General features: G+C 50.2%; 8 protein-coding genes across 8 annotated transcripts; 4 read left to right on the forward strand and 4 right to left on the reverse strand.

The window, feature by feature from the left end:
- Positions 1-4823: 4823 nt before the first annotated feature.
- CTRU02_200397 (uncharacterized protein) lies at positions 4824-5006 on the forward strand (the record flags this gene model as incomplete). Its single annotated transcript, XM_036718402.1, has 1 exon — positions 4824-5006. One exon carries the CDS (start codon positions 4824-4826, stop codon positions 5004-5006), a length of 183 nt encoding a protein of 60 aa, XP_036589402.1.
- Positions 5007-5997: 991 nt separating this feature from the next.
- On the forward strand, positions 5998-6674 carry CTRU02_200398 (stf2-like protein; the record flags this gene model as incomplete). Its single annotated transcript, XM_036718403.1, has 3 exons — positions 5998-6049; positions 6112-6268; positions 6425-6674. The coding sequence occupies 3 exons, from the start codon at positions 5998-6000 to the stop codon at positions 6672-6674; spliced, it is 459 nt and encodes a 152-aa protein (XP_036589403.1).
- Positions 6675-7530: 856 nt separating this feature from the next.
- On the reverse strand, positions 7531-9204 carry CTRU02_200399 (uncharacterized protein; the record flags this gene model as incomplete). The annotated part of the gene is made up of 4 exons (XM_036718404.1): positions 7531-7882; positions 7959-8374; positions 8414-8818; positions 8884-9204. 4 exons carry the CDS (start codon positions 9202-9204, stop codon positions 7531-7533), a joined length of 1494 nt encoding a protein of 497 aa, XP_036589404.1.
- Positions 9205-10536: 1332 nt separating this feature from the next.
- Positions 10537-12159, reverse strand: CTRU02_200400 (CFEM domain-containing protein; the record flags this gene model as incomplete). Its single annotated transcript, XM_070203684.1, has 4 exons — positions 10537-11071; positions 11122-11794; positions 11849-11984; positions 12037-12159. The coding sequence occupies 4 exons, from the start codon at positions 12157-12159 to the stop codon at positions 10537-10539; spliced, it is 1467 nt and encodes a 488-aa protein (XP_070062266.1).
- A 1893-nt stretch (positions 12160-14052) lies between these two features.
- Positions 14053-14739, forward strand: CTRU02_200401 (bcas2 family protein; the record flags this gene model as incomplete). Its single annotated transcript, XM_036718406.1, has 2 exons — positions 14053-14089; positions 14150-14739. The coding sequence occupies 2 exons, from the start codon at positions 14053-14055 to the stop codon at positions 14737-14739; spliced, it is 627 nt and encodes a 208-aa protein (XP_036589406.1).
- A 307-nt stretch (positions 14740-15046) lies between these two features.
- Positions 15047-16283, reverse strand: CTRU02_200402 (cAMP-dependent protein kinase regulatory subunit; the record flags this gene model as incomplete). The annotated part of the gene is made up of 2 exons (XM_036718407.1): positions 15047-15748; positions 15807-16283. The coding sequence occupies 2 exons, from the start codon at positions 16281-16283 to the stop codon at positions 15047-15049; spliced, it is 1179 nt and encodes a 392-aa protein (XP_036589407.1).
- A 3224-nt stretch (positions 16284-19507) lies between these two features.
- On the forward strand, positions 19508-21158 carry CTRU02_200403 (lem3 cdc50 family protein; the record flags this gene model as incomplete). The annotated part of the gene is made up of 7 exons (XM_036718409.1): positions 19508-19607; positions 19714-19750; positions 19820-19916; positions 19974-20367; positions 20428-20769; positions 20817-20979; positions 21050-21158. 7 exons carry the CDS (start codon positions 19508-19510, stop codon positions 21156-21158), a joined length of 1242 nt encoding a protein of 413 aa, XP_036589409.1.
- Positions 21159-22096: 938 nt separating this feature from the next.
- CTRU02_200404 (transcription elongation complex subunit) lies at positions 22097-25493 on the reverse strand (the record flags this gene model as incomplete). The annotated part of the gene is made up of 5 exons (XM_036718410.1): positions 22097-23202; positions 23262-24867; positions 24924-25045; positions 25114-25198; positions 25317-25493. 5 exons carry the CDS (start codon positions 25491-25493, stop codon positions 22097-22099), a joined length of 3096 nt encoding a protein of 1031 aa, XP_036589410.1.
- Positions 25494-25534: the final 41 nt, after the last annotated feature.

The raw sequence follows: 25534 nt of genomic DNA on the forward strand, positions 1-25534 counted from the left end.
TTGCTATGGGCCGAATACGGTCAGATCGGTGTGCCTAACCCTGAGAAGGCCGAGGGGCGTCCTCCGAACACGCCTCGAGGTCACCATGCCCGTAGAAGCTGAGAAGATGGGCACCATCCCAGGCATGAAGCCGAGCCGAGAGGATCCCGCACATAGGGTCCCATACCACATAGCCCTACCGAAATCTCTGTAGCTCGAGATGTTGGGGAGGAGCGGGAATCTTCGGCACAATCTTCTAAACAGGGGATTCGCCGGGAGACTTGCCAAGGTTCTTGGGTTTGAGTGTGCTGCAGCCCTCCACGGGAAGCTAATACTCCAGTACTAGTGAAGATTTGCCTTCCGCGAGGCTGTTGTTCTCTCTCTCATCTCGGGTAGCCTGGTACGCTAAAGGCCAAGTCTTGCTATTGGCGGTCGAAAACACGCCAATCGCGGCGAGAAGCGGTATTCGTCATGATTGAAGCCCCAGAATTCCTTGGAGTTCCAAACACATGTAAATTAGGCATGCTTGTTCCACAACACAAATCACCTGTCTATGTGAAATAAGGCATTGCTTTTGAGATTTGTCACTGTATGTCCGGCGTTCTCATCTCTATTACGGTCTTCAATTTACGACCGAGAGAGTTGAAAAGAATAAAGGCAGTTTTAGAGGGGAAGGGGGTGTGAATAGGGGTATGAGAAGTTAATATAGTAGTCATATCGGTTCCGTGTCCCGCCAAAGCGCCTAGCCGAGAAATATTTGAGAGCTACGGTCAAACTTCTGTGACTTATCTTCCAGACCTCTGCCTTATACTGTTACTCATCTCCCCCCAAGTACTCTGCGCTTCTTATTTCAGTCGTTGTTAGCCTAGTGCGCATATGAATCTTGATCTCAGGTACCTCCACTGTCAACATCACCCAATGTATCCGGTATGACGTCCCCACTGGACAGAAAGCCTGGCACGAGGCCGTAGAAGGCTATTTGAATAGGGGCTACATAACTCTTATCCATCTTATTTCCAAGATAAAACTCCTGAGACAAAGACACCGGAGGGATTTCGAGAGTATATCCCATAGAGCCCGGAGGTAGGCACACACACAGAGATGCCGGAGACAAATGAGTACCCTTTACCCACATACGATGACAATCTCTCACACCCTCTTCGCTCTTTGCCGACACTGACCCCTGAATACACATTAGGGCGTGTATCGTTGGATACATCTGGGACCAGGGGGGTGTGCAAGAGCAAATGTAGTACTGGCAAAATACAGCTACCAATGGCTGCTGTTTTTATCAGGCCCAATGCACCTTCCATCTTGCGCTAAGGACTACCGTAAGCCATCAACATGGCTGCATAGGTGTACACAGGCCAACCCCAGTTTGCAGTAGTGCCAATGAGGGATGTAGACCGGCACGTTGTCACGGTCGAAGCGGGAGACACCCGCAGGAAGACCCTCCCCCCATTTCTTGAAGCCAGCATATCTTCCCAGAAATTGTAAGACGAGGGGAATGTGCCTCGGTATAAGGGTGTCCGTACATTAACGGCCCGGCCCAAATGCAGCCGAAGTATCGACAGGCTCAATGTTTCATAGCTCAAAAACTCAACAGTATACTGGAGAAACCAGACATGCCATGAGATAGTATCATATCTTGAGGGATGCCCCAGCCGTCCCGTCTCAAGTTCAGTTTACTGACGTACAGCTCGTTTATTTGCCTATAGAGCCGAATTTCAGGGACGAATACTACAGGAACGTTTAGGCTGCACTGGTTTCCCACCAATCGTAGGACCTTTGCGTGAACCAATGACCGAATTTTTGCACGTCTTTAATCTGTCTTTACATGGTCTTATTTATTGTATTCTAAATGCGATATTCTACAAATTTGGCTACGAAAAGGCATGAATTACGCTGGGAGATAATAGCCTAGCGAGCTCCGCAAACTTTGGGTACTTCATGGTCAAGTAGTTCCGTTGCTGTTCCCAGTGTCTCCGATAACTTTCAAGTTTGCCATTAGTATCTTTATGGCAAGCCCAACTTTCAAGGGGTCCTTTTGCAACTCTCCTTTGCAATACTAGCACCAGACTTACCCTCCACTTGCCCTAAGAAAGGAATCTCAATGGTATTCGTTCCCATTACAGGACCTACTTAAAAAGGGCATACGTCATTATGTATGGTCGCTACCTGACCGAGTCGTAACAGAGTAGATTGCGCTCTTGCAGTTTACTTAAGATGCTGCAGTTGTCTCACAGGCTACTTAGGAGCCGAGCTATACCCCTGATCACTTGTTGTAACCATCCATGCTCAGACACTACTCTAGCATCGAAGGTGGACGAAGAGGAGACTGTATAACTAATAAGGTTACACGAAAATATCGATAACTTACATATTGAATTACTCACCGTTCCGCCGTATAACTTCTCATACTTGAACAGGAAGGCTCAACCCCTAAGAAAAGTATGAAGGCATGGGGTTTGGCTTAATCCCATCGTAGCAGCATCATTGTGTTTGTGGCGCCGTATTAAATGGCTGAAGCTACTTCAATCAAGGCCTGCCAGTGACTTCACAGAACTTAATGTTGCTTGGTTCTAATATAAGGCAAATGTGTGTTAGGTGGTTGAGTAGGGCTTAGAGGACTGGACTATTTGCCTCACCATTCTGCCCACGTAAACCGAGTCACATGTTAGTGGAAAAGGACAAGAAGGAAGAACCACTTCTATCTGGTCGGATACATAGCCTGAAGCCTTCATTCACGACGGGTAATATTCGATGTGACAATTTTCCAGTTATCTGTTGCTATCACAAGGCCGTGTCCACGTGATATTCAGCGATACCAATGCACTACAGAGGGCTAGCCTGCCAACACCCAAATAGGGAATGAATGAACTCTATTAAACGTGTCTATATAACGCACAGCTTGTGGAAGCTTCTGTCGGTTATGAGAGATGCAAGATCACCTGTTTTGATTTTTAGTCGTAGGTCATGGGGCTCTACCGAGGACCAAACGCCGCGCAGCTCATGCCCTCATATGATATGGGCGATCATTGGAGATGATACGTGGCCAAAAGGCCATACTAAGGTCAACATTGACTTGACTAGCTAATCGAACCTTCGAGATTCTCACCGCATTCTTGCGCAATATGTCGCACAAGCTCTCGGTCTCTGCCAGTCCAAGCTGAAGTTGAACAACACAGTGCCATCAAGAACAAGGATATGAACTGGTCACCAAAGTATCTCCTAGAGATGATATTGCGTGATATCGAACACAAATGGAGCGTATGGCAACGGACGTGAGCAAGTTTAAGTCCTAGGGCATCAATGCGTGGAACTTGAGCGAATATTCGATGACTCGGTCGCGGGACCAGCACTGTGACGTCGAAAGAGGACCCCTATTCCAGGACACGTTGATGTCTCGTGGCTAATCATCGTCATCACGAGCTCTTGACTCACAACTGGAGCCTGAGCACTAACGGGTCGAGACTGTTCGATGCGAGAAAGGGGGATGTGAAGTCAATTGGCAAAGGGGTCACGGGACCCGTGGGGAAACCGAGGCTCCGCTTCTCGCTCACTCCGCGTCTGTCGATATGGCAGCCCCACCGTCAACAAGGCAAGTTCATGACTGATAAGCCCCTGAGATGAGGTCTAATACCCAGCCTATTTTCGGAGCTCAAATCTTGGAAACGTCAATTCCGCAATCGCTGGCGTGACCAAGAACCTATCATTGCGAATGTCACATTGGGCCCGCTTCAGAGAATTATTGAATAGCAGATGTCACAGCAGATCGGGGCTACATAGAGTCAACATCTCCGGCCCTAAGCTTACGGCGGAACCAAAGGACGTGAAAAGTTATCGGGCACATTCCATTCTGCCAGCCGACATCCAAACTGACGAATAAGATGCTGACTCAGAGAGGAATGCGGCAGGTAAATGGGAAACACGTCAAGCGCGTCAAATCACCAAACCAGATGCTGCAGAGTAGATCAGAGGGTGCCACAGACGGGCGGGGTCCCGAGCGTGCGAGTCAGGGGCCTATGGCCCAGCGAGATCAAGCTATCGAGGTGGATGTCACGGCTCCTCCATGTTTTGGCCACTTCCGATCTCCGTGCCGCATCGAAGCAGGAAGAAAGTGGGCGGTAAGCTTGCTGGAGTAGTTGCGTGAGAAGCTGCGACTGGAATGGGGAGGAGCGGAGTCGGCTGAGAGGACTGAGATGGTTGCGATTTCGGGAACCGAGAAAGGAGGCGTACTTGCGAGGAAGCTCCAGAAAGCTCTCCGACGCAGCCGAGTGTGCCTATTGGTCAATTGGTGTTGTCTTGTCCAGGGGTTCTCGGAGGCCGGTACGCAAGATGGAAACGCGAAAGTCATATGGGCATTTTCCAGTCGATGCACCGACATTCCAGACTTGTTGGGGACAGGAATGAGCGGATCCAGGTGTCGAATGCCGTGGGACCTGATGATGGGAGACCCATAGAGAAGTCCCATGGCACTCCATCTGAAGCTGCTGCGGTTACGGAATTCGACGTGTTAGATAAGTTATGCCTTAGGTAACAAGCATACGTGGAGCCGAAGGACCGGCAGTCACTGATCATGAGCATGATCATGTGCGCTAACTTGCCGCGATGGAGCCATTGACAGGATACCAAGCTTAGGCCAGCACGGCGAAGCTACGCATAGCCATCTCTCCAGGGTCCTTCCGACATCGGAAATAGACACAAGGTCTGCAATATGACGATACGGTGGATGATGGCCGTGGAATCGGCTAGGAAAATGTGTAAATGGTTGAGTCAAAACAACAGTGGTTGTACCGTATCTAGGACAAAAAGAAACATGCTGGGATGAGACGACACTGACGATGGGCAGTTTTCGATCAGTTGCGGCCCTGAAATGGCTCGATGGGCAAGGGTTGCGGGGTACCGACAGCGTGCTGCTCCGGTACTTGCGCAGCCGCTGCGCCATAGTGGCGCTCGTATGTAACGGTCTAGCGAGGCATAGTACACTGGTATCCACTACCCCGCAATCTGGCCACCCTTCCTAGAGCACAGCTGGTACCTGAGACCCCGGATCGGAGTGGACCCTTTGCGTCACCGTGCTCCCGTGGTCAGGGACTGGACTGACTGCTGCTGCTGCTGCTGGTCGGACGGGAGAAAAGGAAAGGAAACAGCCAACAGGTCCTATGTTTATGGAAAACAGCGACAGGTCAATCGTCAGAGGCATCAGATGCAGAAAGAAGAAGGGAAGGGCAGCCACGCTTCCAGCAAGCACATTCACAGTTCTAGGGTAGAAAAACCGGTAAGGGGATGGCAAACATAGTAGGTGCATCAGTAGAAGAAAGGGAAGGCACGCAAACCAGCCGGGGACAAAAAGTGGCATAAGGAAAGTTTGGTCTGGCGTCAGTCCACGCCCGTCTCCACCACGGCCAGTTTACGCCGGCCGCCTCCCCGTCACAGTTCCCGTATGGACGGTGGCCCCTTCCCTTGCAAGCTGCAGCCCCCCATCTGCAGCAAGTCACGCGATCCAGCTTCTCATCAAGGATCCAGCCAACCCAGCCTTTCCGGACCTCCTGCGAAGATACCTCCCCCCTCCCCTTGCTCTACATCCCCCTATTGGGTGAGCTGTCTGATGATCGCGTGATCTGATAGGCCGCCATATCTCTCGAGCCTTCGTCCTTTAAAAGCATCCTGCGTAGCTCTCGCCGTCTACATAACCTTCCCCTCTCACCTCCTCACATCACCAATCCATCCATCTATCCAGCTACTTCTCTCAATTCATCGAAACAATTCATCAACGACGATCTCATCTGGCGAGCGTTGACAACCAACACTCCAATCACCACTACAAGCCAGTCTAGTTCTACCCTTTCCCGCTACACCTACACGAACACATCCAACCTTACGCCAGCAATCCTATTAAGAGTACGTTATACGTTCCTTATGTAGCTGCTCCTACCTGCCCCGCATCACAACCCCCCCTTTGGGTGACGTTTTCCCCCGTCACAATCACACCTCACTACCATATTCATCTTGGTCATGTTCATAAACGTCAAAGATCATCAACCTTCATCCGCAGTACCGTTTTGGGGTATATCAATCAGTGGGGGAGCTATGCAGCTGAAGATCTTGAGACTAACAACCATCTCGCAGTGACTCGTTCTCACAAGTACAACGACCGTGACCACGCCGGCTTGGCCGATGGCACTGCTTCACCTCAAGAACACCTGCCTCGCTATTTTGCGAAGCATGGCCACGAGGGCGTCGACCCAAAGAAGATTAAGAAGAATGGCGGTGGCAGAAGTAACTGGTATGTTCGGACCTCTCCTTACTCCTCTAACCCCACTTACACACGACCTCTCTTGGCGATGTTACAAAGCACCACCACTTGCATGCGACTCCTGCCCCCTATATATGCTGTGCATCCTCAGTCGCAGGTTCAATGGTTAACATGTACCACTTCCAGGGGCAACGCTGGCGAAGAAGTTGTCGATGAGGACTTCCGCTTCACTAATGCCCGCCGCCGCACCAACAGTAGCGGCTACGCCGACAACCTTCAGGCTTTCAAGACCAAGTTCGACGTCAACGAGACCGAGCCTGTCTTCGAGGAGTCTCTCCATGGCCCCAACGATGAAGACGGTGAGGATCTGACCAAGACCGAGACCTCCGAGAGTGGCGGTTCCTCTTACGGTGATGACAAGATCACCAAGCACTAATAACGTGACGTCCTTGATGTCTAATTTTGTGCTGCACCCTCTCTCATATCGCTGTTCCGCAAGGCAGTCATGTTTTCATCATCTTTATAAGCTTGCCCTCGAGGAATTTGTTATCAACAAAACGACACATAAGTATTATCGGCTTGGGGGATAGGATTCTTGCTCTTTTTTTTTTTTTTAGTTAACGGTAACGGACGCGGCGACATATGGCTCTGCTTCGAGAGATTGGATGGGGGACGATGGGAAGTAGGTGCCGTCGTCCACGATTGACTGCCTCGGTGGTGGATGAAAGCTTTGCATCACGAAGATTTATGACGGCGACGAATAGTATCGCCCCTGTATTATCAAACCAAACGGCCAATGATCTCAGCAATAGATCCATGCCTTGTATCATCTGTCGTTTCCAATAACATTGTGTGAAGTGCATGCTCATGTGTCCTTCAGCAGTATTTAGTTCATTGAGGATACCAGCGCCGATCTTCGACATGCAGTCGATGTTTGCAATCAAATTTTGCCTATAGCCTGATAGCAAGGTGGTTATGGCTTGCTTCGAGGACAGTCAAAGCTAACCAAAGTAACTATTGACTTACTCCATGACAGTGTAAAATCGAATCAGGTTTACCTAAGGAACCTATTGGATCTTGAATCCCTTTGCTCTGATCTCCTTGGATTAAGAGTCATTCGGTCAGTACATTTACTAACATTTGGAGATCGTCTTCTTCCTTTCGACCCCTCATCAACTGACAGCATCTTACACTACCCTGACGAAACAAAGCTGCAACCCCCGCTTTTGGCTCCATGATGACTGGCTTCACCACTCGACCCCAAGCACACACAGCCGCTCGACAAACGGAGACTAGCCGAAGGTCAAGGTAAGACGAGAGTATAACATCTGCTCTTCCAAGGTTCGCAGTCCATCCGCTCCCATGGACAATATCGCCGCCCATGAAGGCAATACAGAGGTATTGGAATGTGTAGCTTGATCTTCTACTTCTTTTAGCCCAGAAATTGGTACCGCTCTGTCTACGGTGGTGAAGAAGAAGAGATCTCCCCAAGCCTGCTCACCCCAAACTAGCTTTCCTTGCCCGATGCATCCTGTCTCGTCCGCCAGGATGCCCATGATTCGGGGGTTGGGAGCCAACGGCTTTACTTTCATGCATTTCTGACATACCGCAGACGGTTGATTCGAATATAGGGGTACTCCGCAACTGAGTAAGCGTTCATTAGTAAACATTTCCATGTTTCTTTAACCGCAGGATAGACTGCGTAAGCCATGGCACGCACCATTCAGTACAGCAGAGCATCCTCCTCCGGTGGAGGTCAAGCAGGCTCACTCCAAGAACCGTCAAATTCAACTTGCCAGTGAATTCCGTTGCTGGGTCTGTGCGAGCGAAGTCGTCTACTTCTGCAAGAGTAAATAGCGCTCTTGTGTGCCCGTGTATGGCTTCATCCACATTCCAGACGTCTTCAGGAAAGGGAAAGTGTATTCTCTCTTTCCTTGCCCTGGTTTTTGCCCACTGCCGAAGCCAATGACTGTCGGGGAAGTTGGGATCAACGTCGATGAGGGTGTTATAATTGAGGCCGATGCCGGCGGGCGACTGTGTTGATCTATTTTCTCTTGGTGCAACAAACTTTGGGTTCGTGAGGAGGAGGACAGTTTCATTGGGACTCCACAGTTTGGCCGAATTTGCTTTGTCTTCCTAGAGCGTCAGCACACAGCTGGCTGTATCGTCCCATACGTTCACTTCAAGAAGCTCTGTTTCCCTCGTACGGTCATGTGTCAAGATGTGTTTTCGGGCACCGATGCTCTTGATAGAGACAAGGATTCGGGCTCCGCAAGTATCGTGGCCTGTTTTGAGGTACTGGCCTAGGGTCATTAGACCTGGAAGAGGGCTTGAGTTTAGCTTATTAGGCTCACACTCCATGGGGGTCCGGCATAGACTCTGGGTTGCGGGAGTTTCAGAGACAAACTGGATGAACTGTTTTGTGCCAACGTCTGCTGGGTTAATAGGCGTATGCATCATCACAAATGGGATGCTCCCTTGATTCGAGGTCGCTTCAGTTCCTGCCCAGCTGGCCCATACGGTAACGAGCTGGCCTATGAGAATACAAGAAGCCGGAATTCCTATAGGCATGAGCTTAACCTGATAGAAATAAACACTCTCAGCCAAGCCCTTGGGAAAACAACGATGTTTGGGGCAGCACCAACCGCAACGGCGCCCGTGTCATCCTTGACAATTAACAAATGTGCCGGTCGACTGTATATGTTCTTTGAGTCCAGAAAAGATGGAGCATAGTTAATGATTCGACCCGTGAAGCGAATAAGCGCCGGCCCTGGCTGGATGTGGGCAATATCAAGTTCCTGATACTCTACTGACGGTGCCCAAGAACGGCCAAGTGGATTAGTCCTAGCCTCAATCTCAGCTTGGGTGAAGCCATTATCCTGTGGCTGTCTTATGCTCGGGGGTTCTGTAGAGGAGAGAGTAGCAACCTCCCTCTCGTAAAATGCCTGTATAGACAAGTCTGTCATAGCCGAGTAGGAAGCTCACGGGGGATTCACAAACACCAGAGATACTCAGGTATCGCAATGCTGCAAGTTGATGTATTGGAGCGACGTATCGGCTTAGATATATAATGTGACATGCTGATGGCGTTGTGGGAAGACCTTGACAGACTACATGGCTTTAGGGGAAAGTGTAACTTGGATTGTACTTGCTTGTGCCCGACAACTGCGCCTTCCCATGCAATGCCGTGCTATCCACCACGGGCTGTTTATAGCTGGTGCCGCTCCTGCTTTGATTGGGTCCATCAATATTTCAATTTACTTCTCTGAACTCACACACTCATCACATGGACATCCCAAAGAAAGTGAAAAAGGCATAAAATAGTCCAGACACTCGCCATGCAAGTCCAACATAACCCTATCATCTAGTCTGCTTTCCTGCAATATATTATCTGTTGCTTACCCCCTTGCTTTCTATCACACCTCGTTTCCTTACAAGAAATTTTTGACCAACATCACCCTGTTTTCGGATAAGATGCCGTCAAATAATATAATTTTTAATTCTTCATCAAAAAATCGCCTAAATACGAGACGTTCCTCATCTTATAAGGTGTTATGAGGTGTACAATTAAGCCGGCCTTGCTTAGCGACGTGAGCTATGCTCAAGATGGCAAGGCAAGCACCACACTTCATTCGCAAAACTCTCCTAACCGCCCAGGCTCAAAAGAAGGCCGCTAGAATCTTGATCGGCAAAGATCAAAAATGTCCTCTTGAAAAAAGCATTCTCGGCGCCGGATCAAGGATTTTGTCTCGGATACGGTATTTCCATAGTGAACGCTAAGCGAGGAATCACACCGCATGCATCTTTGGGGACGCAACCCGGAAATCCTTCATATAGTAGCCAATCCGGGCTGTTCAACGGATTCAGCTAGCCATTTTTCTGGTTTTGAATAAACTTCCGGAAGAAGATTGCGGTTGAATTCAATTACAAGTTCTATCGGAAATTATCAAGATCATTTACCGCCCCTGCCCCGGCTGCTTAGACCTGTTCTTAATGTCTCTTGTGATTCTCTATGACTTACGAAATATCCTCGATCGAGTGCTAGTCCAATGACTTCATCAAAGATACTCCTGGGTATGTGAAATATAATGAAATTTGCCCTTCAGTGACTCCTTACGCCGTATTTTCTGCTCTGTCGCTTTTTCCCACTTTTCGAGAAATGCCCATCATACACTTTCTCGCGTAGGAGATAAGGTGTGTCAAAAGCTCGATGAAGACCTACCTTATGATGGAGTTGACGAATGAAATTATGTCATGTTATTTACATTTATTGCATGTATAAAATGTAGTGCCATAGTTCATTTAGCTGAGGGACCCGATTGCTTTCGTGCGGGTCCGCCATAGTCTGACACGGCACTGGATGTATGCGAGATTGATGTCGATCTTTGACTTTGTGCCGCGATGCTGCCGTCAGCGCTCCCAGCCTCAAGGTCCTGCAAAGCATAGAGGCTTGATGTGTCATGGGTCTCGAGAGCAAACGCTTTGGTGCAGACGATACCTTTCCCATTCTTCATAGCTGCTTGCAGTTCGGTTGTTGATGACAGTTCGGTCCTGGGGCTCTGAGAAAGCTGATTGCGACTTCTGCTTAGGTGGTTCCCACTTGATGGGTTCATCGAGTACTTGTTTGAGTCGTAACGCTTTGTGAGCATACCAAACAGCTTGGGGAAAGCCTTGATGAGGATAAGACGTATGGAGGGCATGCAACAGCAGATGATGCCGGTGGGAACCTCCACAGTTGTCCAAAGGGCCATGCCGTACTGGTCCCATGATGGATTGAGAGACTTAGCGAACATGACCAGCGAACGTAGTCGTAAGATGCTAATGATAGTTACACTGAATAGTGTTAGGCTTCCGACTGCTCGAGTGTAGGAATCACAACTTACAAGGTACCAACGCAGAACATCATGCTAACGGCAAGCTTTTTCCACCAGTGTAGGTTGAGAGTCCTAATTCCCGAGAGGGGCAAGAGGAGCATCCACACGTCAAGAAGAATGCTAATAATAGCATTCGCCCAGGCGACAGCATTAATGTCGATGCATGTTCCACGCTGCTGGCCATCCCATCTTGTCCAGTAGAAAGAGATAGGCGTGCATTGAAAGATGCCAACCATTAGGAAGACGAAGGTGTTGACGGCGTTGAATATAACCGTTGCCCATAAGTAACGTTTGAGAACGGCACGGTCAAAGATGCGCATGAAGAAGAACAGGATGGCCATCTTCACCAGACCCATTTGTATGAAATACATTGGCTCCAGCAAGTAGAACCAAAACCCAAACTTCTCGATTTGCTCCGATGTAAGGGTCCAGATATCTTTACCAATGCCAGCTGGAATTAACCCCACGAGGTTGATGATAAATGAGGGTAGAACAGCGAGGTAGGCAAGGAAGGCAAACATGTCGTCCCATCCTGGTTCTGCCGACGAGAAAAACTTGAATGAAATTCGGGCAGTAATGGTGAAGGTCGAGATAACCAAGAGCGCCCAGTTCAATCGCACATATTCAGGACCATTATCCCTGATAGGTTTATCGCAAGTCGTCATAAAAACATTCTTAGCATCTAACAAAATGTGAGTCTATGGCATCATATCACTGGCGGGGCGAGATAACTGACGAAGAGCGTCTCTGATAGGACAGCTTCCCATGATGCACCCTTCCGTTTTTTGTTCAAATGTAGCATCGTTGCAAATGCACGTGGTATTTGTCAAGTTGCATGGCGAATCATCCATCGCCGAGAGGATGCAGGTGACCTATGGGGAGATGAGAAAACAACGAAGAAGATGACTGGGTACAAACACTTACAGCGCATTGTGGAAGCTGGGACGCGGCCTCCATGATGTTCTTGACTTTCTGAGCCGCGGTGAAGGGCACCGCGACGGCCAGGAGCAAGGCCAGCAGAAAAGTGAGTGACAATGAGGACCTCATGTTGTCGTCGGACCTCATGTTGTCGTCGGACCTGAGTCTCTGCGTAGTCCACTGACAAGCGTTTTGTGCCCTGTCCTAGGAGAAAGACCCAGGCCTTGTGTCCAAAATAATGGGCTGCACGGTTCTTTAAGAAAGGCTGAAGGAGAAATACCTGAGCCGTTGATCCCGCAGACTGTCACAACCGCCAGAAAAGTCAACATGAGAAAGAGGGCGCCGGCTAGCCATTACTATGACCAGCGTGTCCACGGGTAGCAATAGCCCCAGGTAGGCTCATCTTTGATGAGTCGCGGCATGACCTCCTTTGCACAGTTGGGAAGGCGGAGTGCATATGCCGGATGCGATAGTTCAGCTCATGAGGGCGCCACTCAAAAGCCACACGTTCGGCCGAGACCTGTCGAACTCCTCATAAGGTGACGATCAACGCTATCGCGACCAGAGCGCGGACAACCCTCTGCTTTTGGTAAGGCCGGGAGACGGCTTTTTTTCCCCTCCCCCCTCCGTATTTCGACTGGGCCAATGCACGCATGTAAGACGGGCTCAAGTAGTTGGCTGTAGTTGGATCAGTGACAGGCAGAAGACGCCTCGCCTCACCTTACTGCCTTGGGTCACTTCAAGCCTTCGGGGAACCCAAGAGCTGCATCCCGGAACGTAACCGTGATCGGTTCCTGCGCAGGACGCTAATCACCGAAATAGGAGAATCGCTGACAAAAGTTAGCCAGGGGGATTCGACGTAGCATGAAGGATCATGTTGGCATTAGCGGACTTGAACTTGAAGCGAGCTACTCTTGTGCTTTGATCATCACCGTAGCATGTGGTGGCATGGAATACAACGGTGACACAATATTTTTTCCACGTTTTGTGGAGGCTCATTCTCACTGACATTTCGGGAACAAAGTCATCTCCGAGGGCTAATTAGTGAGGATAAATGCAGAAATTCTCAAGGTGGAAATTGTCTAGAAGGGACAATATGAGCTATGCAGAACCGCCCAATGGTTCGATTTGTGTCCTACTGGACTCTCGGCAAGCCCAGGTGTCAAAGAAACACAGGTTTTATCAAACAAGTGAAGGTTTTAGTGCTTGCGAAAGTGTGAAGCATGGCACTAATTTTGATGGTTGCAACTAAAAACAATTGAAGGGAGAAAGTTCTAGTGGGGCATGGGATGAAGCCGTCGTCAGCTAGCGTCAACATTCAACCTGCACATTGACTTATAATTGATCGCATTCAAGGGTGCCATTGTTCAGTTCCTTGACTGCCTGGCACGGCACACATGGCGGCTAGGTAACATTTCTTAAGTTGGCACTCGGGGTGCAAAGTAAATGGCTGCTTGATCATTGGCAATTTTTTCCCCAATAAGCCTTCTTCCGCAAGAAAACACTTTTAAAAACAGAAAGATATTCATAAAATACTTCAGACTACTTATTCATTGGCTCATGAATTTTTTCTGATGCTTTGCCCTCATAACTGTGGTGTTCTTGATGGAAAAACTAAGGACAGTTCTGAAAAGCGGCCATTTACTTTGCGCCCCGAGTGGTTGGCTAGCGAGTAGCGAGTTAGGTGTAGTGGAAGGATGGTTTGCATGGCTTTGGAGCATGTATGTGTGTGTGGACCAACACCCCAGACCATTGATCGACCTGGAGTGGTCCGTGCTCGAAGAGCCGCTCTGGACTGGCTCCAGTTCCTTGTAGCCGACTTATCTTCTTATCGGGCGGGTACGTGCATTAAGGCTCCAAATTTCTGAACTTCAGATCGCGGCCGCCTCATGAACCAGGAAGACACCAGCGGGCTGAAATACCACGCTACGCCACCACTTCTAGAGCAATCTTGTGGCAACCAAAACGGTCAATTTAACCCCAGGATTTAAGCCAACAACGAAGTACGTGTTGTCCGTCACAATGACCACATTGAACGCCTTCCACGAATCTCTCCCGTGTACGTTGTTGTTTTGTCCTCTGCTACCCCCTACGCCATCAACTAACCCAACCCCCGCAGATATCGACGATGAGCCCACATCAGCCGAGCGCGAAGCCGCCGAGTCTTTGATCCGGGCCGAGTTGGCCATCTCTTCCCCGGCACCTGCGCCAATTCACAAAGAACCTTCATTCTCACCCTTCATGGTACAGGAGCTTGAACGCGTCGCCTCAAAAGAACCCCTTAAGGTCATTGACCTCGACCGCTACCAGACCCAAGAACCATTTCCTGAATCGGGACAACCGGAGACAGCAGAGGATAGAGAGCGCTTGGCCGACGCACTTCGCAAGGCCTACACATCCTTTTCATACCTCCAAATCCGGGCCCAGAACCTCGCGCTTCTGGACAAATGGGGCAAGAATGCCTGGCTTATTGGGAACTGGGGCCTCGAGAACGAGCTTAAAACTCTTGAGCGTGATCTCTCCGAGACTAAGCGTCAGATCGATGTTCTGACAGTCGCCAGGAGACGACAACAGGAGGAGGTGGCCGCTGAGATGAAGGGCTTGGAAGAGAACTGGAAGAAGGGAGTCGGAAGGACTTTGGAGACAGAAATTGCTGTTGAGCAGCTGAGAAGGGAGGTGCTAGAAGAAATGAGGGCAAGAGAAGGCTGATACGGAATGCCATGATTGGCGTTCAACTTGCCTTATGATTAATGTCTTTTTTACTTGATTGTAACAACAGAAAGATTCACTTAGTTCAATGATACCACGGGACAGTATACCCCTCACAAATGATGGAGCAGTGTCGTGATGAAATACTCTTTACTAACAGGTATCTGGACGTTACTAGCCATGTCTCTTAGGAAGCGAAGGTGAGGGTTCCGCTAACGCCGTCGTGGACCTTAACATTTACTGTCAGCCTTCCCAAAGCCGCCATCCATTCTTCAATAAAACGCGACCCAAACACCCCTGCACCTCTCTAGGCCGCTTGAAGCGGATCCATCTCCTCGACGCCGGTCTTTACACCTTCGTACTTTGTCCGTCTCATGATACCCTCAACAGGGCCGAGAAGTCTCTGGAAGGCTGACTTGCCAAGACTTGCCACCTTGATCTCTGTGGTTGCAACAATGCTAGCGGCACGAGGAGCATCATTCAAGAGGGCAAGCTCGCCGAAGAAATCTCCCTTGCTGTAGTGCTTCACAGCTTCCTCGGTGTCCCCCTTGTAAGCATCAGCCTCGCCGCTCTCAAGCAGATAGAAAGAATGACCGGGGTCGCCTTCCTTGATGACTGTTTCTCCTGGGGCATATTTTTGAGTCTCCAGCGCGTCGGCAATTTTTGATCGCTCATATGGCGTGAGGGTCTGCAACAACGGCACCTCCTCTAGGAAACTTTCGTACATCCGGCGGCGGGCAAATGTTGACTCCATCAGGATCCGGCGGAATGTGAGCCTGTCGAGCGCCCAAAGAGTGCAACCGGGCTCGGCAGAAATGACGGTCGCAGCTCGAGGGGCATTGTACATCAGTGCAAGTTCACCAAACGAGCCTCCAGCCTGGATGGTCCCAACTTTTTGGCCCATACCGTCGGGGCCAGGTTGCAAAGCACCACTGCTATTGACATATACGTCGAAAGATCCCTTCTCGACAACGTAAAAGAAGTCACCGGCATCACCTTGGCTAATTACCTGTTGTAGAACGTCAGATCTCGTCTATGGAACCAATCGGTAGTGGTGGCCTGCTTACCTTGATGCCCTTGGCTGGAATGGGTTTCTCGTTCAGGGCGCCCAGAATTTGAGCACTTTGCTCCTCGTCTAGGTGGCTGAACAAGAAGTTGCCCGCAATGGCGGCCTGAAGACGGCCCAGCTGGTCCTTGCTTTTCTCGTGAACGGGGGGGGACCAGTTGTCGTAGGTGTCAGCACTGGGTTTGAGCGACTCAGCAGAGACAGAGGTTCGGCGACCAAAGTTATACTGAGCAGGATAGCTCTCGGGGTTTGGTGGGCTTCTAAGGGCAGAGAGTGGACCATCGTCCGTGGCATCGCCTCCAAACGGCCCGCTGAACGTCGTACCAGCGTTCATTCCAAAGTTGGGTGATGTGGGGGAGGTCACGGTATCGGTTTCCTCCTCTTCAATAACACGATGGATGGCATTGCCTCCAGCAGGCGCTCCATCACTAGCTCCGCCAAATGGATTGGCGTTTGCACCGAAAGGACTCTTAAACATATCGGGCAACTGTTGGGCGACTGGAGTCGTGAGGGTGTCGGTTCGTTTCGGTTCGTTTCGATTCGCAGTAATCAAGGGTTGTCTCGTAAAGGGCTATTGCAAGCAGGTAGGGCAACTCGGCGCAAAGCTCGATTGCTACTGAATGACCGTACTTTGTAAATCGGTACTGATGGAAGACTGTGGAATATGTTCAGCTTTTGATTATTAGATATGTACTATAGCAAGAGGAATGGCGAACGGTTGCCCCGTTGTCTGAGATCATCAGGGTGATGGACAAAGAATGTTGTAAAATTGGTGGGGTTGTTGAGCAAGGTGAAAGTGTAGCATCGGTGTACCCGGTGCTTCGTACCCTGCTGTTAGGCTCTAGCAATCTGGCAGATCATAGCCCCCGACCGCTAAGTCTTGGGAGGGGTCGAAGATGCAGTGACACAGATTGATAGAGAGATACAATTGACTGTGAGGGATGACGCAAAGCAGTGGCAAGATACCTGAACGCGATGCCATACGGCTGACATGAAGTGCAGCGGACTATACATATCAGGAGCAAGGAGAACAGGGGCGGCGACATGGCGAGCACGGCGATCTTGCGATGCAATGCTGCTGAAGGAGACAAGATGACAAGCAAAAAGAGAACGAGGTTACGGATATCGAAGCCATGCTGAACAACGCAGGGTGCTTGAAGAGAGCTTCTACTTACAGGAGGAACAGCAGATGGAGCTAGCTCGTGGAAAACGGTGAGTTAAGGCGCAAGGTCAACTGCAGTCATCATATAGCCCACTGGTGCTGAGGCGGGCAGCTATCGTCAACAGGCTGATGGGCGGAGGGCAGACAATGACGAACAAGAGGAGCTGTCAAGGAGCAAAGTGAATACGAAGAGAGGAGGGGAATAGTAAGAGGGAGGACGAAGAGAGGAAGAGGTCACGTCGTGGGTCCAGTAACTGCTGCCGGAGATGGGGGGACGCGGCTAGTATGTAAACGTGCTAGGTACCGAAGGTTGGGGAGGTGTGGCAAGCAGCTGCTTTCTGTTCCTGCTGGTTTGTGCTGGTATAGTGATCTGGGTGCGAGACGAGGGGAGGTCACAAGAATACCTTGTAGGCTTGTCTTGTCTTGTCTTGAACGTGGGAATGCGGCAGAGGAGGGAAGAAGGGACGAGAAGACGGATGGGAGCACGAAATGGGGGAAGTGCAGGAGGCAGAGGGCCAAGGGAAGGGAAGCTTTTTGGGTTCAGTTTAGGGATTGCACTGAGATGGGGGGAGGTGGGGGCTCCTTTGACGCATCCACGTCGCTGCTTCCAGTCAAACCAAGCACAGGCGCGGCATAGCAAAAAAAGAGAAGCGGAAGGTGCTCCTTTCCCCTCCCTCCCTTCCCCTCCACTCTCTTTCTCTGTGAGGAGACAGACACAAGGTGACGCTGGTGTCCTAGCTTTTTGAGGGGCCTTGCTGCCCCGGCCGGCCACTCACGGGCGTCGAACAATTCTAGAAGGTGCACAGATCAGCTTGTGGCCCGCTACTACTTCCGTTCCCTGCAGCCCGAAGTGTCCGGGCTTCAGCTTCCAAGCCGCTTCGGTTGCGATTCTGTGCAGCTCTCAGCAGCGCTTCTGACTGGCCACCCTAGGTCCCTGGTTTCGGCCATGTAATCATGGGGCATCCCGTGGAATTTCAGGGCGCTTTCAGTGGGCCTTCCCCGTCTGCCCGCAATTGCCCCTCACTACAACTCGGCTGTCAGTGGCTCGTTCATTCGATAGCCCGCTGATCGAAGCCGGTACAACCATTAGGGTGTGGCCAAGAAGTAACCGATCCATTTCCTAGCACCTATTCCGCCTGAGCAGTCTTAGGATTCCTGTCTGGAAAATACCCCAGCTCGCTGCTTTCACCGACTGCCATGCCTCACATTTGATTTCATCTCAGACAGTCAGAGTCCCTTGTGCCTCCTGAGATAAACATGAAAGAGCCTGTGGCTGCCCCCAGGCACCCCGTTTCAAATTGCGGGCATCGGGCTTCTGAGATGTCGGTTTTCAATCATCATTTTAGGCCCTGGTACTCTTCCAGCTCCTTCCCTCCTTCCCTCTTCTTGTTCATTATTATGCAGTAGTTGACGATTGGATTAACATATTTCCATTCCAGATGACTAGGCGCGTTGCACAAGCATCTACGGATAAAGTTGCGGAACCATGCCGCCCTTCAGACGCTAAAAGTTATGTCATTGTCTGACATCCTGTAAATATGCTCTTTCAGCATCGATTGCCCAGTGTTTCCAGTTAGTAAGACGAGATATTATATGTAAATGCCTTGAGCTGCCCCTGACTCTAAGAAGCTTATGTCAGACTATGACAGCGTGCGAAATATGGTCGCCAGGCTGGTTGCACGGATTCTGATTCATACCGTGCTACAGCTTGGGTTGTCTATTTTGAACAAGGGTGGTCTATGACATACTTTTTGCTCTGCAGTGAGACCACACGTTGCACAATCGGGCGTGGTGCCAAAATCTGGATCTGATGCTCCGGAGGATTGGAAAGCTACAAACAACTTCAATACGGCGTGGTACGGCGTGGTGGCCGACTTGATATTTTCTCACTAACCTGAGAGGCAAGGCATAGCCCCAAGTTCGATTCTCAGTTTCGGAACATTGTTTTCGTTTTCTCTCACCATGTCCCACTCCAAACCCCTTCCCCTTTCCACAACATGAACCCCCCTAAAATTTGTCATTTCGCCATGCAGAGATGAGATGGGATTCTGGATTGCGGCTGTGGGGTCCTATGGAAACGCGTCTGTAGTGGACGAATATTAATAGTATTGACAGGGATGAATGCAGTGCTTAATCATCCGTCTTCAACGATCTTTTAGGTACTTGTTTTCATAGCAGTTTCCGTATAAGGAAAGATGATATCTTCCTTCTAAGTAATTAATGCACTGTCTTCTAACTACGTCTAAGCGTCTTGTAACGTCTGATCTTGAAAGCCTATAGTCAGTAAATGTCGCTGAACAGCATCCATTCACTCAACTGCAAGGGAGTCTACATGTGCTCCGTGTGTTGATGAGGAGTGGATTGCTCAGCCACGGCGCTAAACCGGATTTGTGTGATGAATGCCAAGCCACACGGGCTGACTTCAACTCTCCTGGGACAAGCAGCGCATCCTGTACCGTCCGCCCCGACATCCATCGACCAACATCTCTCCCAGCCGACACTGAAATCAATCGCGCGCGCCGAATGCACGATTGCCCACAATGCCCGAACCATCTCCCGGCGTAAACCACGCTGATTCCATCGAATCGCAACATGACTCGGGAAAGAAGGATGAGAAGAAGAAGAGCCGCAGGCCGGCAAGTACGTGGAAGCCCCGGAACAACGCCAACCAGCCCCCCTTCGGCGAACGCGGAAGTGTTGGACTTGCCATTCCAATAGCCAAGATGCTGACTAGTTGAATCGATAGATACGGCATTTCGGCAGCAACGTCTGAAGGCATGGCAGTGAGTGTTCTGACGACTTTGCAACGGCAAATCGTTGCGACGGACCTGAATGTTAACTAATGGTCCAAGGCCGATTTTGACGCCCAAAACGGTTCTTCCTCTGTTCTTCACGATAGGAATTATCTTCGCCCCAATCGGTGGATTGCTTCTTTACGCAAGTGCAAAGGTACGTTGGGCAATTACCTCCCTTGGCCGGATGCTCGCTCACGCTCAAACACAATAGGTCAAGGAAATCCGAATCGATTACACCCACTGCCGGGATGCGAAGGATGTATTGGAACCGATGGACTCCAAGTACATTTCAAGCTCATTCAAGGACCAGACGAAGAATGCTCTGTGGGCTTCGACCAATGTCAGCATTACGACACCAGGCGGTATTACGTATGAAACGCAGCAGTGCAGAATTCAATTCAACATTCCTGAGGATATGGGACCGCCTGTGCTGTTTTACTATCACCTTACGAACTTCTATCAAAACCACAGACGATACGTAGCTTCATTCTCCGATAAACAGCTGAAGGGCGAGGCGTTGAGTGCTAGCAAGATTTCAAGTTCAAGCTGCGATCCACTGAGAACTGAGACTGTCAACGGCACCGAAAAGCCATACTATCCCTGTGGTGAGACTTAAGTTCTATCGTTTCCATAAGCAACGTACTGGTTGACTAAGTATCGGACAGGGCTAATCGCAAACTCAATGTTTAACGACACCTTCACCTCGCCTCGTTGGTTGCAAGACGACACTCTATATCAGATGTCTAATAACTCCAACATCGCATGGGCATCTGATGCATCCTTGTACGGAAAAACACAATACAAACCTGATGAGGTTCTCCCTCCGCCAAATTGGAGGGTTCAGTACCCCAGTTATACTGAACAGAACCCTCCACCAAACCTGGAGGAATGGCAGGCTTTCCAAGTCTGGATGAGGACTGCTGGTCTACCAACTTTCAGCAAGCTCTACCAACGAAACGATAACGATGTGATGAAAGTGGGTACCTACGAGGTCAACATTACGGACAGTAAGTATTTCGCAAGTCTTTGTCTAAGATGGGCTGACCAAATTTAGACTTCAACACCACGGAGTACAGAGGCACAAAGTCTATTGTGCTTTCGACACGCACCATCATGGGCGGCCGGAACCCCTTCCTTGGTATTGCCTATATTGTCGTGGGTGGCATCTGCATCCTTCTTGGAGCATTATTCACCATTACACATCTCATTAGGCCGAGGTAGGCAATCTCCTTTCCATTAGCTGTGAGCGTCTAGGATAATAAGTCCCTTACTAACCCCTTTTTTCAGGAAACTGGGTGATCATACGTACCTGTCATGGAACAACGCACCAGGCTCCAAGTCCGGTCCCAGCACGGCGATGGCTTCTGGCCGCGACGCGCGACCCGGTGAAGCCTAGAAAGCTTGCAATGTGTCGCAGTGCCCTCTTTGCTTGGCGTCTAACGTCACCTCTCCCTCGGCAATGGCATCAATGGCACTCAGCGTCACTGCATCGTCGGTTGGGCAGCAACGCATGGCGTCTCCCATGTCGTATTTGGGACCTCGATAGACAGATTGAGTTGCAGGAATGGCAGGCTGGCGTGCTGCATTTGTATGGAATGATATGAATATGTATGAGTAAAGGGGAGGGAGGACTGCAATATTTTCGACACGAACCCCCCCTTAACGCCTCTAACTACAAGGAGAGGCTCTGGCATTGTTACTTTGACATTTCTTTTCAACGTTCACTCTCGCTCTCATTGTCTTCGGCTGGCTCGCGCGTTGTTGTCTTTTACATGCCACGTTTTGTTTGTTTCTGCCCTAGGTCAGGTTTTGTTTTTGGGCTTGTTCTATTCTTTTGACGAGGGCGAGGTAAGCAACCCAGAAAAACATCCCGTCATTTGCCTACCGCAGGGATTCTGGAGTTTGGGCAAGGGTTCGATGTTAGACCAGCAAACAATTACTACTTCGGGAAAGCCTCTGACTTCCTGTTCGTGTGAAGTGCGTCTGTTCTGTGAGAGAAAATCTCATCCGTCGTGCAGCCTAAACAACACCCACAGACTTCAGGACGTTGGGCGACCTTCTGTTGCTAACTATAGCCATTTAATAGTGGCAGGAGTGAGCATCAGTAATACGTTATCCATAAATCCTTGATTAATAAGAAAGCTATCTGCCCGATATCCTGTAGCTTGCAGGCGGCGGGTCCGTCCTCACCAAAGACCTCTGCGAACCAAGACGCCTGCACGATTTTGATACATTGATTGATAATAAAAACACTGCTCTCAGATGTAGACCACGTCCATCAGTACCTGCGGTTCACCATCGGTGATGTTATGCGTGGGAATGAACCAAAGCATTTTAGTGCTTCCTCTTTTTGCGGCCACGGCTTTCTTCGTCATCAAGATTGCTCTCCCGATCGCGCTTCTTCGCCTTGGCCTCAAGCTCATCCCAGTCCTCACCCTCATCTTCGTCACTCATCTCGGCTTCATCTTCCTCATCTGACACATTAGAGCCAAAATCAGAGTCTTCCTCGCTTGACTCCGATGCCTCATCGAGCTCGTCGTCGTCGATTTCGAAGTTGCTCTCCTCGTCCTCTTCGTTTGCTGCGTCCTCGTCGTCGGACTCGGCTTGGAGGAAAGACCATCCTCCGTCGATAAAGAACTGGTGGGTGTCGGCGGTGACCGTCTTCATGATGGTCGGCCAGTTTAGGTTCAGAGGACCCTCGGAATAGGCAATATCTGACGAGTCCAAGAATTCCTTGACGTGGTCAAGGAACTCGACAGGAATAGTGTTGACATGGTATGGTGGCCGGGTGAAGTCTTTGAAAACAAAGACAAGATCGAAGTTTTTGAGTCCGAATTGAACACGCTCCAAGTGGGCTACCTCGATGTCTTCCAATGTGACGACCATGAATGGCGGCTCAACGACCTGGATCAAGCACTCGGTCGTAGGTTGGATAAAGACGTTGCTTCGGAATGGCACACCGTGGAAGCCCAGGTCTCTGATGGGCACATCCACCTCGATACCCTCGTTTTTACCGGCCTCAGCAATCTTCTGAGCGAAGCCCTGGAACAATCGGTCGAGCTCAGCGCGACGCCGACGCTCCTCTTGCTCCTGTTCGAACTCGTCTTCATCGCCATACCTGTACTTCCTCTTGCGATTTCCGGTCTCGTCGAACTGGATGTCCGTTGCCTCGCGGTAGAACTGAACATCCTTGGTTTTCTTCTTGTTGGCAACCATGATAGGATCCTTCAGGTGAATGTGGATGATGACGATCAACTCATGCTGGCAAGGTTGGAAAAACAGGTGGCGAACGTTGGAGAAGAGAATGTCGACTCGCTGTTGAGTGCTCAGGGGCGACTGGTAGCGGATACCATTCTGGTGGATTTCCACCTTACCAGGCACTCGCTTACCCTCCATCGCCGGGCGAATAAAGACGTTATCAAGAACGGCCGGGCGACGATCTATAATACCATGTCAGAATATCATGAACTCCATCCAATGCTAGTTTTTTTTGACTTACTTCGGATCTCAACAAGCTTATCCTGCTCAACGACGTCCTCCAATTCTTTCTTCTCCTGCTCCTTCTTGTTCACGTCTCTCTTCATGTTCGAGATCTGGGTGGCGATTTCTTGGTAACGGTCGCCATCCGTTGACCTGAAGGTCAAGCTCCTAACGAAATGAGCTGAAGCGTCTTCGAAAGGTTGGTCATCCTTTCGTCCAACACCCTGGCCAGGTGACAAGAAGTTGACACGCAGGAACGACCATTCGCCTTCATCGCTCTTGCTGGCGTTCTTGATTGTGTTAATGTGGAAGGGTACGGGACGGCCCATAACAGGCAGGACAACCGTGTCATTCCTGGCGTCAACCACGATCTGCAGATCGCGAACCTTGGGAGGGAATTGATTGTCACGCTTGTATGAATCAAAACGCTTGAATTTCTTCACCTCCGTGCCGTTCTTGCCGCTAGTCGACTCGGAGAATCGTGCCAGACCTTCCTTTTGCTTCTTGGCCGCCAGCTCCTTTTGATGCTCACGCCGCTTCTTGTCAGCATCCTCATCGACTTGCGTAGATCGCTCGGATCTCAACCTCGTGGAAGTGATGTTCTTCGTAGCAACAGCACCAACTCGGGAGTCCTTCTTCTCCTTCTTCGGCGTCGGTTGAGCCTCTTCCTCGTCCTTGAAGAAAAAGGAATTCGAGTCGGCGTCGATAGGAGTCTCGCCAGTGAAAACAACAGCATCGCTGGAGGTAACACGGATCGTGTCGGTGATAACAAGTGAGTAGATCTTGCTGTTTTTATCCTGTGGCTGGGGATTCTCAATGTCGCTAAAACCAGTGGTGATGACGAGCGTCATGCCGTCCTTCAGAGTTCGAGAGTTTTTCGCGTTGAGAATCAAAGTTGGGTCTCTGTTCTCTAAGCCAACGCCCCAACCGACGTTCTTCAAGAAGTGCTTCTCCAAGTCCGGCTTCTTGGCCTTGATCATAGCGAGAGCCTTGCTATAGACATCCTTGATGACGACGCCATCGCGGACCTCCTTGAGAATCATGTTGTGAATATTGAAAAGAAGTTTGTAGTTGCTTTCCTGGGACTTATTCGGATCAACGAGGTACGTACGGGCGATCGCTGAACAGTACGACTTGTAGCGCAAGCCCATTGCGGCGACAATGGTGCCAGGATGCAAGATTTCGTCGTTGCTCTCCGAATTCATTTTGAGATCGTACTTGCCACCGCTCTGAACCAAGGGGCCCAGTACCCAGTCCAGCTGAGCAGGATCTAAGTCTGCGGGTAGCTTGGTCTTATTGGGTAGCTCGACAGTTTTCCAAAACTTGGTATCATCGAGCTTCTTGTCAACCTTGTCCGCCAGAGCGCTGTGCTTGACCTTCTTTTCCTTATCGAGAATGTCCGACATTTCCTCAAGGAAAAAGGGGGTCATCAAGGCAACGCAGGCTTTGGAGGCGGTTCGCATAGCTCGCAGTTCGGTCTCGTCCTTGATCGAAAAGGCATGCTGCGAAAGGGCTTGAGAGATGTCGACTTCCTCTACACCCTTGCATTGGTCGGCGAAGACCTTCTTCCACTCCTCGACGAAGGGTCCCTTGGACGTGTCCCTGGCAATAGTACCAACCTTGTCCTACAGGAATACTAGTTAGTGGCAATTGGCGCGGGACGGAATTAAGAGCGACTCACGCCCGCGGATTTGATGGCATCTGCCAGCTTGGCGAACAATTTCTCATTTTCGGCTGCGTCCTTTCCTCGGACGAGGACTTCGAGGGGGAATCGGCCGCCTTTTAGTTGATCGAGATGTTTCGCTACAGACAGGTCAGGGTCAGTCGGAGCCCGTAGCACGCGCGTGGACATGTTGAACGAATCTCCTTACCCTTCTTTGCCGTCGTCAGAATGTAGATCGTGTCGACCGTCAGCAGCATCATAGTCGTGGGAAATTCGTAGCCAAGTAGCCAAAACTGCGCCAGAAAGTGTCAGTTATCTGCGTAGGCATCTTTCGGTAGGCGCAATAGACCGCATCGCATCATCCTGATCGATTTCGCCGTGGTTTTTGAGCAAGGGAGGGAGGCGACTCACATGCATGGCGTTGTTCTTGTGCAGCTCGGGTACTTCCTCCACCTTGCCCATCATGACGATAATGGACGAGGCGCCGTTGAAGACGCCATCCTTGGTGCGCAAGTCATTCTTCCAGGCGCCCGTGAATCGCGAGAGGCGATCGTGGAAGGCCTTGCTGTCGATCTTGATATCCCCCATCGTCGCTGCGTGATCGAGTGACGGACGTGTAGGCAGAGAGA

This window comes from Colletotrichum truncatum (genome assembly GCF_014235925.2).
Source record: "Colletotrichum truncatum strain CMES1059 chromosome Unknown Contig_0001, whole genome shotgun sequence".
NCBI classification, from domain to species: Eukaryota; Fungi; Ascomycota; class Sordariomycetes; order Glomerellales; family Glomerellaceae; genus Colletotrichum; species Colletotrichum truncatum.